Genomic DNA, 15585 nt, shown 5'->3' on the forward strand with positions numbered 1-15585 from the left:
CCACGTTCGCCGCCAGATCGCAGCCTCTCAGTTTCCATCTCACGATTTTCCTCATCCGTGTTATAACCGCTCGTAGGAATATTCAAGAGTACGATTTTGAGGTCGTGTAGAATGGTACAATCTCCATACCAAATTTAATCCAAATCGGTCCAGTGGTTTTCGAGCTGAATCGACAGGACGGACGGACGGACGGACGGACATAATCATCCCATAATGCGTTCTTGCAAAGAACGCATAAAAACTTCTAGATCGCCTCTGGTGCACCGGCTGGTACCATATGATCAACCAACAATCTATCGGTCTGTCTGAGAGCCCTCGTAACACAACCCTTATTTCCCGTACCGATAATACTAAGTTTTGTATTTGGACAAAATCCTATGCCATATAATTCCCATCATACCCAAAGTCAAAATAAGGGAATTAAACCTGTAGACTTGAAATTCGTTTCTATTATTACACTGTTCCTTATAATCTTCTTTTAAATTACCCTTTTAAACTATGCTTCAAGGCGAATTCTGATGAGTAACAAATTACAGTACAGGACACTCATTTCAGAATATTAGAGGCCAATTTATTTGCCCAAAATAAAAATATAAAAAAAAAATTAGAAATTTTTTTTTTTGGGCACCCTGTTGCCCCAAATACACGTGCTCAAGTTCCGAATGTCGTTTGTTTTCCGGTGAAGTCTCAACGTATGGTCCGTGACGGAGTCGCGATTTGTAGGGAGCAAAGTGGTTTAAAAAATGGGGAGGCGGGTCAGACGTTACTTTGGAAATAGTAAAACCCACCGCTAGAGGCACTGGTGTAGAAACAGAGAAGGTAGAACGTGAAGTAGATGGAAGAATTGAGACGTTCGTGATTTTAGATGACAACGAAACAGAATTCTTTAAGCTATACAAATAATTTTATAAATCTTTAAATATGGCGTCTGTTACCCTAAATAATTAAATTAATTAACATGATGTCTTTTTTTTTCATTATACATTACTACTTTTATTATAATACGTTTTGTTAGTTGACAAAAAAAATATTTTTTGTTTCAATCCATATTTTAAGGCATGTTTGTTTCTGTAAATCTCAAAATTACTTTGTCACAAATATTCGATTACGTGGTCGTATCATCACAATGTCATGCAGGTATCTCGATCCTGGGGGTCACAGGTTTAAAACCACAATTAAAAACATTCAATCAGAACCAGAACTTTGTGTCAATTAAACTGAATTTACAGCAAACCAGACTGACAGTAAAATACAGGAGCATTGTCTGAGGCTTGAAAGCTCACAGTTAGCACTCGTCGGTGACTTCTTAATTAAGTCTTCAGCAAAACGTGACGTCGGAGAGTGTTGCAGAAACAAAGAACGTCCTCAGAACCTGACCCTTAATTTGAAAGTTAATTCTTACCGTGGGTGTCACGCTGAATCTCCTATACATTTCACGAATACCTCCCACACAATGCACAAGTAATGTATTTATACAGGCTTGTGTGTGTCCATCAGTAAACATGCTTTAACAGTTAAGTAGTTAGAAGCACTGCTTTATATTCTGGAGGTCTCTGCATCAATTTCTAGGTAGGAAGTCGACTACCGTGATTTTTCTCAGTCACAGATAGATGTTGAGGTCCCTATTCGCTTTTATAGAAATTATTCACACTTCGACAATATATAACTTAATATACGTAAATAATAAATTTTTGTTTAATAAATAAGAAAATATCTAATTATATTTATGGTTTCCATGGGGATAAAAATTCTTAGTATAGTTATGAATATTTTACTGTGTTCAAGTTAAAAAAATTTCGTGGTTTCGGAGACAATTCCTGCAACCTTCTTCAGGTTTTAAATTAAGAAAAAGTAGAGTCTTTGAACTTAACTCTATTCGGGACTACCATCATCTAGAGTGTTTCATTTTGAAATTCAGAAGAGAGCATTATTGTTCTTGAAATATCGATTGTTATTAACATTCTGATACAGAAAATATAAAAAGATAAATAAATAAATCGGACGAGGCAAAGAAATTTACTATATCCATCATAATCCTGATGATGGATGTAGTAAGTTCCCTCGAAACGTCGACAGAACACTGTACAACACAGCAGAAGAGAGCAATTTTGAAAGAAATTCAAGTTTACAAACTACTACGAATAAAATTTGAATGCATAAAATGTATATAATAGTGTAGCGGTAACTATGTGTACCATCCATATTAGAAGTAAATGTCTCGGCCCACAAACTACGTCTATTAGTTCCGTTTGCTTTTGGAATAAAAATTTAATTTTTATAAAAGTCCATAAATGTGTCTGTTTGGAAGCATTAAACAAAATTCTTGAATATTGGCAACACCAGGTTTTTGCTGTAAATAATTTTACTTATAACTTTGCCTTACCTGAATTCATCTTACAGGATAAAGACAGCCGTAGGATGATGTTGTCCACACACAGTTCACACTTTTACGATGTAGCAGATATTTTCTTTGGAATTAATTAGTTTCGATTTATATGATACGTTTTATGTTTGTGAACCACCCTGTCACTCTCCTAACCTCATAAAATCAGCTGATTCATGCTAATCTGTTAAATTAATATCAATATTAATAATGTTTTCGCCTAGCACTGTTAATCACAATGGACGTTCACCACGCTGACAACTGTTTAACAAACCTTTGCTATATCTCTGTCACTAGAACAAGTTGTCCCTCTTTGATTAATGGAACGTGTAGATTATTTAATTAATGTACTATCACCAGACATTTTACTGTCTTCAAATTTATGTTCACTATGTTCAAAATCAAATTCACACGATTCTCCAACTGTCTTAATCTCTATCACAAAGAAAATCCTCAGTTGTTCAGTCACTAACATTAAACCTCCTATATCCATCCGCCATTTTCAATAGACTGCATACGCACGCGCACACAAACAACCGTAGTGAGTGTAAGTAAAGTGTGCTCATTCGCATGAGACGTGACGTCATCGTGGTCATATCTCACCGTGCGCATGAAACAACTCTAGAACGGGCAAAACGACTTTATTTAAATTTGATATATGAAAGCCTTACGGAAAACTGTCGAACCAATCACATTTTCATACACGTCGGACAATTACAGAGATTACTTTACATAAGAATATAAATATTAATCAGCTGAAATCGAGTATTAGGATCACAAGTGACGTCATGTGAACTGTAAATCAATTTTTGTTCTCCACATGGAGGCATCTTATTTACATCCTCAACGAAATTTTACCGTGGGAAACAAATGACAGTAACTGATACAGGGAAGATCCTGCCACTTATGAACTGCAAATGAAATAAAACAAAACGTCATGGATAATTGTGTTTCGAACTGAGTTCACGATGTATTATAACACAATAAATAATCAATATATCTTCGATAATTATTGTTTTTATAACTGCAGATATTGTATTGTATTGAGATGGGGAAATAATCACTGAATAGATAAGAATTGTAAATAGAAGATCGCGGATTAATAAAAGGTATTATCCTGACACTCGACTGGACAGGCTAAGAAATACCACGATTAATGCCAGTGAGGTCACCAGCCATCATGAATGGTTTCAAATACGTGTTATAAATACATAAAGCTCTTAGAAAATGTACAGTCAACCAAAAGAATATTTATGGTCTGTAGAAATCTAGAACCTAGATTATATCAGGGAAAAAAAAAAAAAAAAAAAAAAAAAAAAAAAAAAAAAAAAAAAAACCGAATAAATTCGGAAATCATAGTTAATAATCTCCAGTCTCGTCTTTGGTAACGCAAATATTAATACAAGGTGAGCACAAAAGAACTTTACACTTCCGTAATAATACAGGAACAAATGTGGCGTCCTTAGAACTTCACAATTACACCAGTCGATAGAAAAACTACGTGGATAATATTAAAATGGATAATAGATGTATATGAATATATGAACTGGATTTATCTCGTTCAGGGTAGGGATGGGATTTTGTTAAACACGGTAATAAACCTTCGTCTTTTGTATGATACGGTGATTTCGTTGAATAACTGAGCGAATATTAGGTTCTCAAGGACTGTGACCTTTGAGTTGGTCGTATCTATCAGGTAGGTGACTGTTTATAAGTAAAAGGCATGACGTCGTCAACACATCCAGTGAATGAAAATACCACTCCAAAATGTATCTGTAACAAATGACGATGTGAAACAGGTCCTGCGATATTAAATATATGTTACGTAAATAATAATAAGAATTGATACAAAAAGCTTATTTTATTTATCAAAACATTACAAAAAGTTTGACTAGAAAATAATAAAAATATTTATAGTACTACATTCTCAGAGTAATGCTACACAGACCGTCCAATCCTTGAGCATTATATATACACAAATTTCTTAAGGGAAACAAATCTTTATTAAGAACCTAACCACACATGTATAAAAGTAAACAACAATCAGAGAGGTCTGTGTAATGATACGACATTAGAACAAAAAGGCCAAATGTGTGTTTCGTATATGAAATATTTTGTATGTCATATATAAATGAGTTTTGTAAATAAAAAAACTGTAATAAAATAATAATATGACTTATGAAGGATAAGAAAATAAAATATTTACACAAAAACCTTTGTCTGACAACTGATACCTGAAAATTCTCCCGCCTCTTCAAAATATTAATCACATACTTTTATAAAAAAAAAGGTTAAATGTACTTAGGCTCCAGAAACCATGTTTAAATGCCTCGGAATTATTACGCTTTGTGTAAGTTAATGTGTTCTAACCCCTTCACTGACAAAACCGAGTATACTCGTTAAGTACGGTACCCCCAAATATACTCTTCAGTTCTTCACACAGTCCACGAATTTTAATTATTTTATTACGTGTGAACGATTTAAGTTGTACTAAGTTTGAAGTACAGAACTCTTAAAATGTAGGCAACTTCTGCAATGGATGACACCAATATTTTTGGGGGAAAAAAAAGTGGCTTGAAGGATTTTTTCAATAATTCAAAATATAACAGTGAAGGGGTTAAATAGTTTTATAACCTATAATTAACTGATCTGTACAAAACAACAACAGCTCGAATTATATTTACAACAAATGTAAATTTCTTTACTTTGTACTAGAATTATTAGGCAGTGCATCGGAGTTAATGGCACTGCGTTTTAAGTCATCTTAACGAACACTTTAACCACGAAATGAAGGCAGAGGTGAAGTGTGGTGTTTTCTTCGCGGTACGGTCTGGATTCTTAAAATATTATTTTCGATCTTTGTAATGGTGAAGTGTGGTGTTTTCTTCGCGGTACGGGCTGAATTCTTAAAATATTATTTTCGATCTTTGAAACCGTGAAGTGTGGTGTTTTCTTCGCGGTACGGGCTGAATTCTTAAAATATTATTTTCGATCTTTGTAACGGTGAAGTGTGGTGTTTTCTTCGCGGTACGGTCTGGATTCTTAAAATATTATTTTCGATCTTTGAAACCGTGAAGTGTGGTGTTTTCTTCGCGGTACGGGCTGAATTCTTAAAATATTATTTTCGATCTTTGTAACGGTGAAGTGTGGTGTTTTCTTCGCGGTACGGTCTGGATTCTTAAAATATTATTTTCGATCTTTGTAATGGTGAAGTGTGGTGTTTTCTACGCGGTACGGTCTGGATTCTTAAAATATTATTTTAGATCTTTGTAATGGTGAAGTGTGGTGTTTTCTTCGCGGTACGGACTGAATTTCGTAAATAATATTTCTATGGGCTTCTGCTCTTATGACAATAAAATCCCATAGCGTTATATTTTCAGGTTATATACTACATTTTATAAAGAACCATGCCACGGCCTATTACAAACGGTTTAACTGTGTACTGTTTACTAAAGAGGAGAAGTACCTGCGTCAGAGACGAAGCCTGGACACTTATTCTGCAATGTCCATGGTGCTGTAAGGAACAGAATCACCAGATGGAGCCGTCAGCATGCGATATAATTGTTCGGCCACCCACGCCTATACGATCAGACAGCGAGATATCGAACAGCCCCTCAATCGATCAACGTCAAGTCGTTAAGATATTCGTCAAATTTGTAAGCAGTCAGACCCTGCGTTACCGCCTACATGGTCATCGTACCACGGGAACGGCTTGTCGTCTGTTATGCGTGGGAACACCTTCGTTGGCCAGCCTTATGCACAACAGCCGAAACAAATGTCTCGCTCTTAAAGTAAATTTTTACAAGTTAACTCATCTTTCTTTAATTCACTTTACAAGTGGCGGTCAGAAAATTTTACAAAGAATATATCTTGAAATGATTTATCGAGTCGTTAATATAACATAATCGTAAGACTCACAAACAATTTTTCCATAGTTCCAACAAAGATTGAAATACGTCGTACAGTTAGATGATACAATCTATTGTCCATAAAATTCGTTACATTTACAAGTATGAGGCTTATAAAATGTTGATTCATTTATTACATTTGAAAAGACAAAAACTCATAGATGAAACGTGGGTAGAGCAGACAGACGATGGTATAAAGGACTGGACACTATTCTGTGTGCAGGGGGCATCCCACGCTATGCTAAACTTTCTCCACGGTATCTAAGTAGTTCTCGAGTCGTACAAATACGTCCTCCTCGTCGCGAGAAATTCAAATCTTACAAACAATGCATGATCTATGATCTATATTGATTATTCAATAAATCATTTCACGACGTGTAATTCCTGAACTTGTTCTGTGACAACGCCTAGTTTTCATATGGATAGATCATTAAATCTGTCAAGTTTAACAAGAAATAAATTTAATTAAAAACTTTTTTTAGAAAAAAAATCACTCTCGATTATTTCTGTATTACGATAATATGTTTGACACAATATGGCGGGTCGTATGACAACTGTGAACTGTTATGAAAATGTAACATATTCTATTTCTCGTCATTATTTCAGCTCAGCATATAATCTGCTTGAAGGTTCTTTACGTAAATTCCATGTTGTCTGACAACGATAAAAGAAAGATTTTCCAAAAAAAAAAAAAAAAATTTTCACCAAAACTCTTCTCAGTCACGATTACGGGCGGGCCCTTTTGAACACGTTAAAGAAATAATTCGCGTCTATAAAAGTCGCTGTATTTCTTCAAAACCGCGAGACCACCAGCACCTCAAGAAAGACATTTCTGCTTGGACTTACGAACACAAACAGTCCTCACTCTACCAGATTCTTAAGGACGGTTGTAGCCGGAAACTAAACATCTGTCTCGCCAGATAGAAAAATATCAGGAATACGAAATGGATTAAAACTTACCACTTCGTCTCTTAAACTGTGGCCTCTCTGAGTGCAATATTCATCTCGAGTACTGATTAAACTTTTACACGTTCTAAAACTCGGCACTGAGTGCCATTTGAGTGGTAAAATTCGCCACAACTTTTCCAGAGACCACGAGAGACCTATCCAACAGACACGGGCGTCTCCTTCCCCTGGGATAAAAAGGCTGTAACCTTATCTGTCATAAGCCAAAACCCACAAATTAAATTTTAAGAATGTATTTAAATATCTGTACTAAAAATATTCCGTGAATTTATAAAGAAAGAAAAAAATTAATGATATGACCATCTCTCAGAAATGGGTCTTCAATCGATTTACTAACAATTTCTAAGTAAAATCACTTCACATAAAAAAATATCGTCTTTCACCTTTCGACTTCTGACGTCGATTTCTTGACTCCGGATTCTGGCAAGTTGTTTAATTTCAGACTTTTATCTTGTGGGTGCAAAATTGATATAAATACGAGGTTAAAGGTCATTAATATACATTTACACACGATCACCACCTGATTCCACTACTGCTAGCGTCCCTTACATCGCTTTTGTCCTCAGTACGTTATGCCTGTCATGTTTGTTTTAACACATAGGTGATACATTTCCTTAATCATCTTAGATAACCCCTACACTCGCCCCATGTATTCCTATTTGTTTCATCCATTTTTATTTCCATCTTGGTTCACCAGCCTCACTTTATGTCCGCTTGAGGGATCATTAAAATTCTTTCACGTCAAATGTAACATCTCAGTTCTTTACAATTACACACACATGTTTCATCACGAATTACGCAACCTCGATGGTACTGACATCTGTATTGTTCTCCTCACTTGAATTTCAGCCCCCCCCACCTCCCCAACCTCTGCCCACTCAAGATGGCACCTAAAAGTGTTCCAACAACCCATAGGTTTTATGGCTGCAATGTTAGGAAATTTGTAACAGTTCAACTTCTTCACCACGTATTGAAGTCACTTTGAAATGCTACGCTGTCCTCTCTTGTACCCATATCTACTTAGAAATCACTGTGAAAGGTATTAAATATATCATTTTTATAGACGTAATTACTTAAAATGAGATGTTCCATAATTATTTTATTATTTACGATTTGTTTAGAAAATCCGTCTTGCAGAATTAATATACGTCATCATTCAGTTTGAGTGGTCTTATGGCAAATGTCCGCACCCCGTCAAATCTCAACGGGAGAAGGGCATGATATGTGAATTTCTATTAAAGTGTAACGAGATGCTTTCCTTTAATTCCTGCTACGAACACTTGGGGATTTTTCTCTTCGATGTAAAAACGTATAAGAAAATAATTTTAACACATTGGTTACCAGGCTCACTGTAGTTTCTTGTTACTATGTTGAATCAGTTCACAATCTGAATTCAAACGTAGCATTTCTCCTTCATTTTTCCAAAGTCTATTTCTTTGAGAGTCTGACGTTAATCGATTTGCCAGTAAGTTTAACAGAGAACAGTTTAAGTTAAATTGTTACGTCTATTAAGGAAAATTTTTATGGCTTCGAAACACATCACTTAAATACAATGACGTTAATTAATATCTGTAGATTGTACAAATTCTACCTGTGCATATTTGTCTGTAAATCTTAATATTGTTCCACACTACGCGTTTTTAAAAATGCAAAAAAAATTATCGAAAGTGTAAGGGTTTTTTTTAATGTCAAATCGCGCAGTTCCTGACTTGAACAGAAAAAAAAAATATCAGCTCACTTCACTTTAGACGTTTCGACATGAAACTGTTCCTCAGTTGTCTGAATATCGTATTTAAATGTAAGATTATGTCCCAGACAAATGATCTTACGTTCTTCACTCTGAAGTATACGGGGTTTTTTTCTTTTACTCAGCGAATCTGCAAACAACAGTTAATTTTGTTCAAACAAAACTTCGACGCTCACCACTTACGATGCCAAGTTTTGTTTTAATAATTTCTAGAAAACATTTTAAAAATGTCTTCATTACTTTTAATATGAAAATATATGTCATGTCTCATCTTAACTGCAGAAATACTTCTTCCTCAAAGTCTTTGAGCTGTTTTCACATTTCATGCCGACGTTTTACTGGTCCACGTTTTACTGAAGAGGAAATCTCTTCCTGTGCTCAGGGTTGGAAATTCTTCACTCTGGAAGCTTCATACTTTCTGTATCCTGCACTTTCTTGTGCAGAGGAGAAAAGTCTTAGAAATGCTCACTCAAGATGGCTGTCCTCTTCGTCACGTTCTGTCCCCGTGGTGCAAGATTCCTCGCTGCCCGAATCTCCGCATGACCTCAGGGACGACGGTGAAGATTCCTTGACGAGCGGAAGACCTTGATTGGCCGCGTAGCAAGGTCCACAGAAACCGTGAGCAACTTGGTTCGAGGAAGTCAGGTAGACTTTTCCGCAGCGGACGCATTCTTCCTGAGGATCACCTGCAAAACGGAGACCGTCTAGTACATGAGAGATCCTGCATTACTTATCTACGGCTCCTGAAGGAAGGATCTCAGGTAGGAGAAAGATCTGTATGACTCGTTCTGCGTATGATCTGCACCGTTCTACCGTCTGGAGCAGTGGTACACTCTACCTGGGATACGCGTACCCCCGGGGGTACGCGAAGACATATTAGGGGGTACATGAAATTTAAACAAATATATATTATTTTATGATAAACACTGAATAATCAGTAATGTAATTTATTTAATTTATTTTAGATGTAGATTATATACTATGTATAACTTGAATTATACACCAACAACTTTGGGGGTACAAATTTGAAGAGAAATTATATCTGGGGGTACGCGAAGACATCTTAGGGGGTACGTGAAATTTAAAAATGTATATGTATTTTATGATAAACACTGAATAATCAGTAATGTAATTTATTTAATTTATTTTAGATGTAGATTATATACTATGTATAACTCGAATTATACACCAACAACTTTGGGGGGTACAAAGTTGAAGAGAAATTATATCTGGGGGTACGCGAACAAAAAAGGTTGAATACCACTGATCTGGAGTACCGTAATTCCTTCGTATGTGCATTATGAGCAGTATACACATATATCAATGGAGCGAACACCGCGCAGAATGTTATTTGAGCGGTGAACAAATGCTCTGACGCCCCGTTCTGCAAACCGAGACGTGGCGACCATGTACTACATTCTCAAGTTAAGTGACCCCAGGAATAACAAAGGATTGAAGTGTTCAAAAACAAAATATATTTGAACGTGAGGGCAATAAGATTAATACATGAGATTTTTTTTTAAAAGAAGAATCGAGATTTAAGAAGGTCCCTTGATAAAATTTAACGGAGGAAATTATAAAATTATCACGTAAGCAATTTTTTTACGGTTCTTAATAAATACCAGGGAAAACTTTGCTTTAAATTTACCACAGACTAGCAGGTGAAACACATGGGCAACGTGGAGTCCGAGGGCCGTGGCTTGGAAAGCTTTATCTGATGTTACACACTTCATTGGCTTGTCGAACGTCTTTTAAGTTCATATACAGCAGTTGTAAGTCGCTCGGAAGAGAGTATCAAACTTAACAAGTTTATATGCAAATACATAGACAAAGATATTTAAAGATGGATGTCCTTGCCCCCTTTTTTTTTAAAATCTGCGTCATTTACCAAATTAATAAGATAAAAAAATTATACAATATTCCACTTTACATTATTTTTTTGTAATCCTTTGTGGGGGAAGTACATAACATATTACGTCTTAAAGGACCAGGTTTAAATTATTCCAATCAAACCACGCGCTGTTGCTTCTACACCGTTCTGATAATTTTAAGAATCATTTGGATTTCAGGTCGCAAGTGAATTCGACGATAGAGGTTCGTGCCATGAATTTTCCCCAAGGGACTACAACATTCTAAGTAAAGTTCTTTGCTACGACGGGGACCTCAATAATCCCCCCCCCCCCATGAAGTCGTATCAATGCCACGGCAAACGACCATCTCGTTATTTCACTGCCAAAAGAATTTCAGTGTACGTCATTACAAAGAACAATGTCCTTTTATGGTCTCCCTCCTTCAACCATTTCCATCAGCCACAAACGCGGTTTTAGAAATCTTAAAAGATAAAACTCTCATAGTACCAATTTTCCAGTTAGAATTATAGTAATCGGCGTCAGTGTCTCTTGGCTTTTTCGCTTTTGGCCAAATTAAATGACATTTCTACGAGAAGATGTCTGGACTCGAGGGTGAAATCAAAAACACGTTAACCACAGGTGATTGGCGGTCATAGTAGCCTGCAGGCTGCAGGCATGTGGCGTCACGTGACCCATTATAACTCAACAACAAAGAATTCCCGTCGACGTAAGGCTTGTTCCTGCCTACCGTCCACTTCCTAAGAATTCTTAGATTACACGTTGTAGGTTTAATGGATACGCGTTCAAACAACGGACTGTTCATTTCTGTGTTTACTAGAATTCGCCAACCGGTCCCTATCATAATCCACATGAATTCAGTCAATATTCTCACACATAATTTCCCAAGACACATTTTAATATTATCCGTCAATCTACGCCTACGTATGATATTTATTTAAAAGCCAGCAATAGCGTGTGACTAGTGAAAATTGACTGAAATTAAACTTCTTAATAAGATAGTGTAATTGCGTCATATTGTGAATATTATATCAATTATTTATTTTTAATCCGTCTGATCACAATATAATTTTTATTTAAAATTTCTTATAATTAAGAGAATAAAACATCACCAAAAAACTACAGAAATCATAATTGAGTTTTAAGTTCTTAGATATATTTTACACCTGATGATGGTTTTATAAAAACCGAAACATGTTGTGTAAATGTTCCGAAATGTAAATCGATCAATCGATATGGAAGATGAATGATATTTTATTATCTTAATTATAAGAAATTTTAAATATTGTGATAAGACGGATTAAAATAAATAATTGAAACTTCTTAATGTTAAACAGTGTTACGATTTATCTCTGCATTATCTTTATGCAAATCGCACTGAAATTTCTTTGTAAGTAATTAAAATGTAAAAATATTTTCACGTCGACCGAAGCCATTTTACTGCCAAACGCAACCTTACTCCACCAAAAAGGCAGACTCCGCCATACCCCGCCGTAGGCGTCATCATAATCCCGTTTGCATTTCTCAATACCAGAGCAGACACCGTCAGAAATTAATTTTAATGTTTTCTACATCGCACCAACGGCTAGACGGACATTGAATTTTATATTTTGAACAGACAACATATTTTTTGCGACACAGTGGTTTAAAATCTGGATAGTACCAACAACAAACGCAGATATTATATCAGATTCGTCACAAGGGATTAACTTCTCAAATCTTTTATATAATAACACTTTTTTTAATTACGTAAACTAAACAGAGGAACTGAAACATGTCGTGAAACATGAAAAAAATGATGGTCTAATATAAATCGAATATTTCGATAAAGAACATCATTTAATATTTTAAATATTTTAAAATGTTAATTATTGTAATATTTTAATATTTAATAAGAATTTATTGTGATTAGACGGACAAGATTTAAAATATATACTTATTATATCACAATATGACGTAACTTTACCATCTTATAAACTATAACAAAGTCGAATAAAATGGGGAGGTGGTCACGAACGACGAATGGATAACAATTATGAACGTCGTTGTGTGTTTGAAGACATGATACAATTAAAGAGACTGAGAAAAACCTTGAAGGATCTAGGGACATTTAGTGTGCTGACTAAGATTCGAGCCAGAAGTGTCCCCAGGTAAAGGCCCGTTGCAGGGTATCAGGGCAACTGTTTCATTTAGCCGACAGAGAAATGTAGAAGACTGTTCTTGCTATCTGGTACACACTCACCCTCATGTGTTTTCATATGTGCCCTCAAATTGCAGGCTAGTGCGAACTTCTTATGGCATAGCTCGCATGCATGCGGCTTGTCTCCTGTAACAGTACAGAAAATATATTTATTTTACGTAAGACGCAGAAACTCTCTTTTAACATAACAACCTCCATTTCCCAGTCACCAAAAATGAGGTTTCAGGACCGCGGACATGCCTTCAGAATCATTACAACTGATGTAGATTAAACTTCATTACATAAAGGAAGGGTTAAGCTGGAAAATTCTCGGTGTTTGAAGCTAATTTATACCGAATTATTCTTCTCTCTGTCTACTCATTGTCCTCAGCCATGCACTGGACGACACATCTGAAGAGAATGTCTTAATTTTTTTTTTTTAAAAAATGGTACAGGCGACTGAATGCCATAATCTTTCTACTGACAAGAGTAGAACTACGCGATTCGATCCTCTATTGTTTTTATTCATTCTAGTGACGAGAAAATATATCGCTAGTAGTTCTTATTCTTCTTTTTAAGAAGGCAGTAAAGACACGGAGGCCGCTGTGTTATCGACTTTCATACATTGACACATGTGGTCTGTAACATCAGCTTCTGCTTTTACGGATGGTCAATCCACTGGCAAAGAAGTACATTACTTACTCTCCTAAGTCTTTTGTGTCATTGAAAAGAACTCGGCTACTATGTTGTAGGATCGATAGATCGATAGTTTTGTGTTCCCAAGATTAAATTATGAATTCACAATGGCTACATGTCAGATTCAGAAACAAAATAGAACACTTAATAACACGAAGCCTTGTTACTATGTTCATGTAGATGTTTTGTTTAAACTGAGGATAGTGAGAGTGGTATCGCACATGTGATACGTAGGAAATAATGGTACCTGTTCTGTACGAATGTCGAGTGAAATGTTCTTCAATTTCTTTCTCGTTTATTTACTTTGAAAATCAAGATATATTGTTCGCTACTTCAGATATGTACTACTGTAAAATAAGATAAATAAACAACAAAGATTTTTATTTTATTCGTTTATAATCTTTTTTCCCAAAGCCTAGTACAGCAGTGTACTTAAGTATTAAAAGTCTTGTGATACTTGAGTTCTTAAAAAAAATAAAATATTTTCGTAGAATTTTAGGTTTTCAAGGCACGGATTACTTATCGCCCTGATGATGGAGGCAGCAAAGACCTCTGAAACGTCTGTAAACTTCTACCAGACTACACGACGCAATAACCCAGAAGACAAACAACTTCAAAATATTATTAATGTATCAATTTTAACTCCCAACTCTTATTTTTGTAATTAGGCGGGTTGAAGTTGGTCTCTTGAAACGTATCTAAGCGCCTCAAAGGTCACCGACGTTTCGGTATATTCATTAAGTATTCTCAAAAATATGGAAAATTTTTACCTTTCCTAAATGATGACTTCGTCTTATTTTATATACTTAAATTTTGTTTCAAAATAAACTATTTTAAAATCATACGAAATTTGAGGTTCTCAAGGCGATGGATATGTCGATGTTGGTTTTCTGGGTTGTAACGCCGTATGGAAATGTAGGTAGATATTAGGGCTTCTAAGGAGCATTCTGTCTGTCTTCAGCTCTAAAGATGGAGGTATTACGCAGTAGGTATACTTATTTTTAATAGGAAACAGTTAATATTAAAATTCGGTACAGACGGTTTAGAATCGTGGAAAGTTCAGAGAGGAACTGGTTTTCTTTTCTGTCCAGAAAATAATTTGGTGTGCGAATGGTGGATATATTTAGTTTCATATAACGTAAATATTAATTTCAAAGAATTCCTGTTTTAGAAACAGGGAACTATAAAATCTTGGGGGTGTGTAATTAATGTCGCACTATAAAACTCGTTTTAGAACATATGTTTTTTGTTTCAAGGTCAAGAGAAAAAACTGTAACATACATACCTAAGCACTGCGTTTGTTATAAAATCCATATACTTTGAAAACAGATTCATCAGACGATGATAAACTTATAAAAGAGAAAGTTTACTTTCAAAAACAACTTCCACCCCAAAACACATCGAAATATTTGCGGTCACAGAATTATTATAGGAGTTCAAATTAAGTTTCTGTCTCAGATAAGTAGGATTACCCTAGAGAAACGAACTAAATTAGTGGTATTTGTGATTTTTAATCGAGAAATCCCGTATTTGAATCAATGCTTTAAGATGTAATAATATGACTAAGATTTAAGGGTACCTCGACGTTGAAAATTATGATTACTATCTTCTGCGACCTGATACCGTGTGATTGTTACCAATTTTCAGACGAACATACCGCTTCCATCTTAAAGGTTCATCAATAGAATTCTCCTTATACTTCGTTGTTACTTTGTTTTCAGATTTTATGAACACGAATATTTAAGGTACGTTTATAGTATAAATATCAGAAGTACTTTATACGGTATCAGTCTCGAATTTAAAATAAAATCACAACTTAACGTTCGTGCATTGTAAGT

The 15585-nt window shown here is 35.3% G+C and overlaps 1 protein-coding gene across 2 annotated transcripts in view; it reads right to left on the reverse strand.

Annotated features, from left to right (window-relative positions):
• Window positions 1-4225: 4225 nt before the first annotated feature.
• Window positions 4226-15585, reverse strand: part of LOC110839780 (uncharacterized) — a 180290-nt gene continuing 168930 nt past the window's right edge. For both annotated transcript variants that reach the window (XM_087359245.1, XM_087359244.1), the window contains 2 exons: window positions 13115-13198; window positions 4226-9690 (listed from right to left, as the gene is read on the reverse strand). In XM_087359245.1, the coding sequence (XP_087215371.1) occupies window positions 9470-9690; window positions 13115-13198 (305 nt within the window). In that variant the 3' untranslated portion in view covers window positions 4226-9469. The remainder of the gene's footprint in view (window positions 9691-13114; window positions 13199-15585) is intronic.

The sequence above is a fragment of the Zootermopsis nevadensis genome, unplaced genomic scaffold, assembly GCF_977971745.1.
Source record: "Zootermopsis nevadensis isolate Lab colony 2312 unplaced genomic scaffold, Znev_1.0 Znev_ptg000031l, whole genome shotgun sequence".
Classification (NCBI taxonomy): Eukaryota; Metazoa; Arthropoda; class Insecta; order Blattodea; family Termopsidae; genus Zootermopsis; species Zootermopsis nevadensis.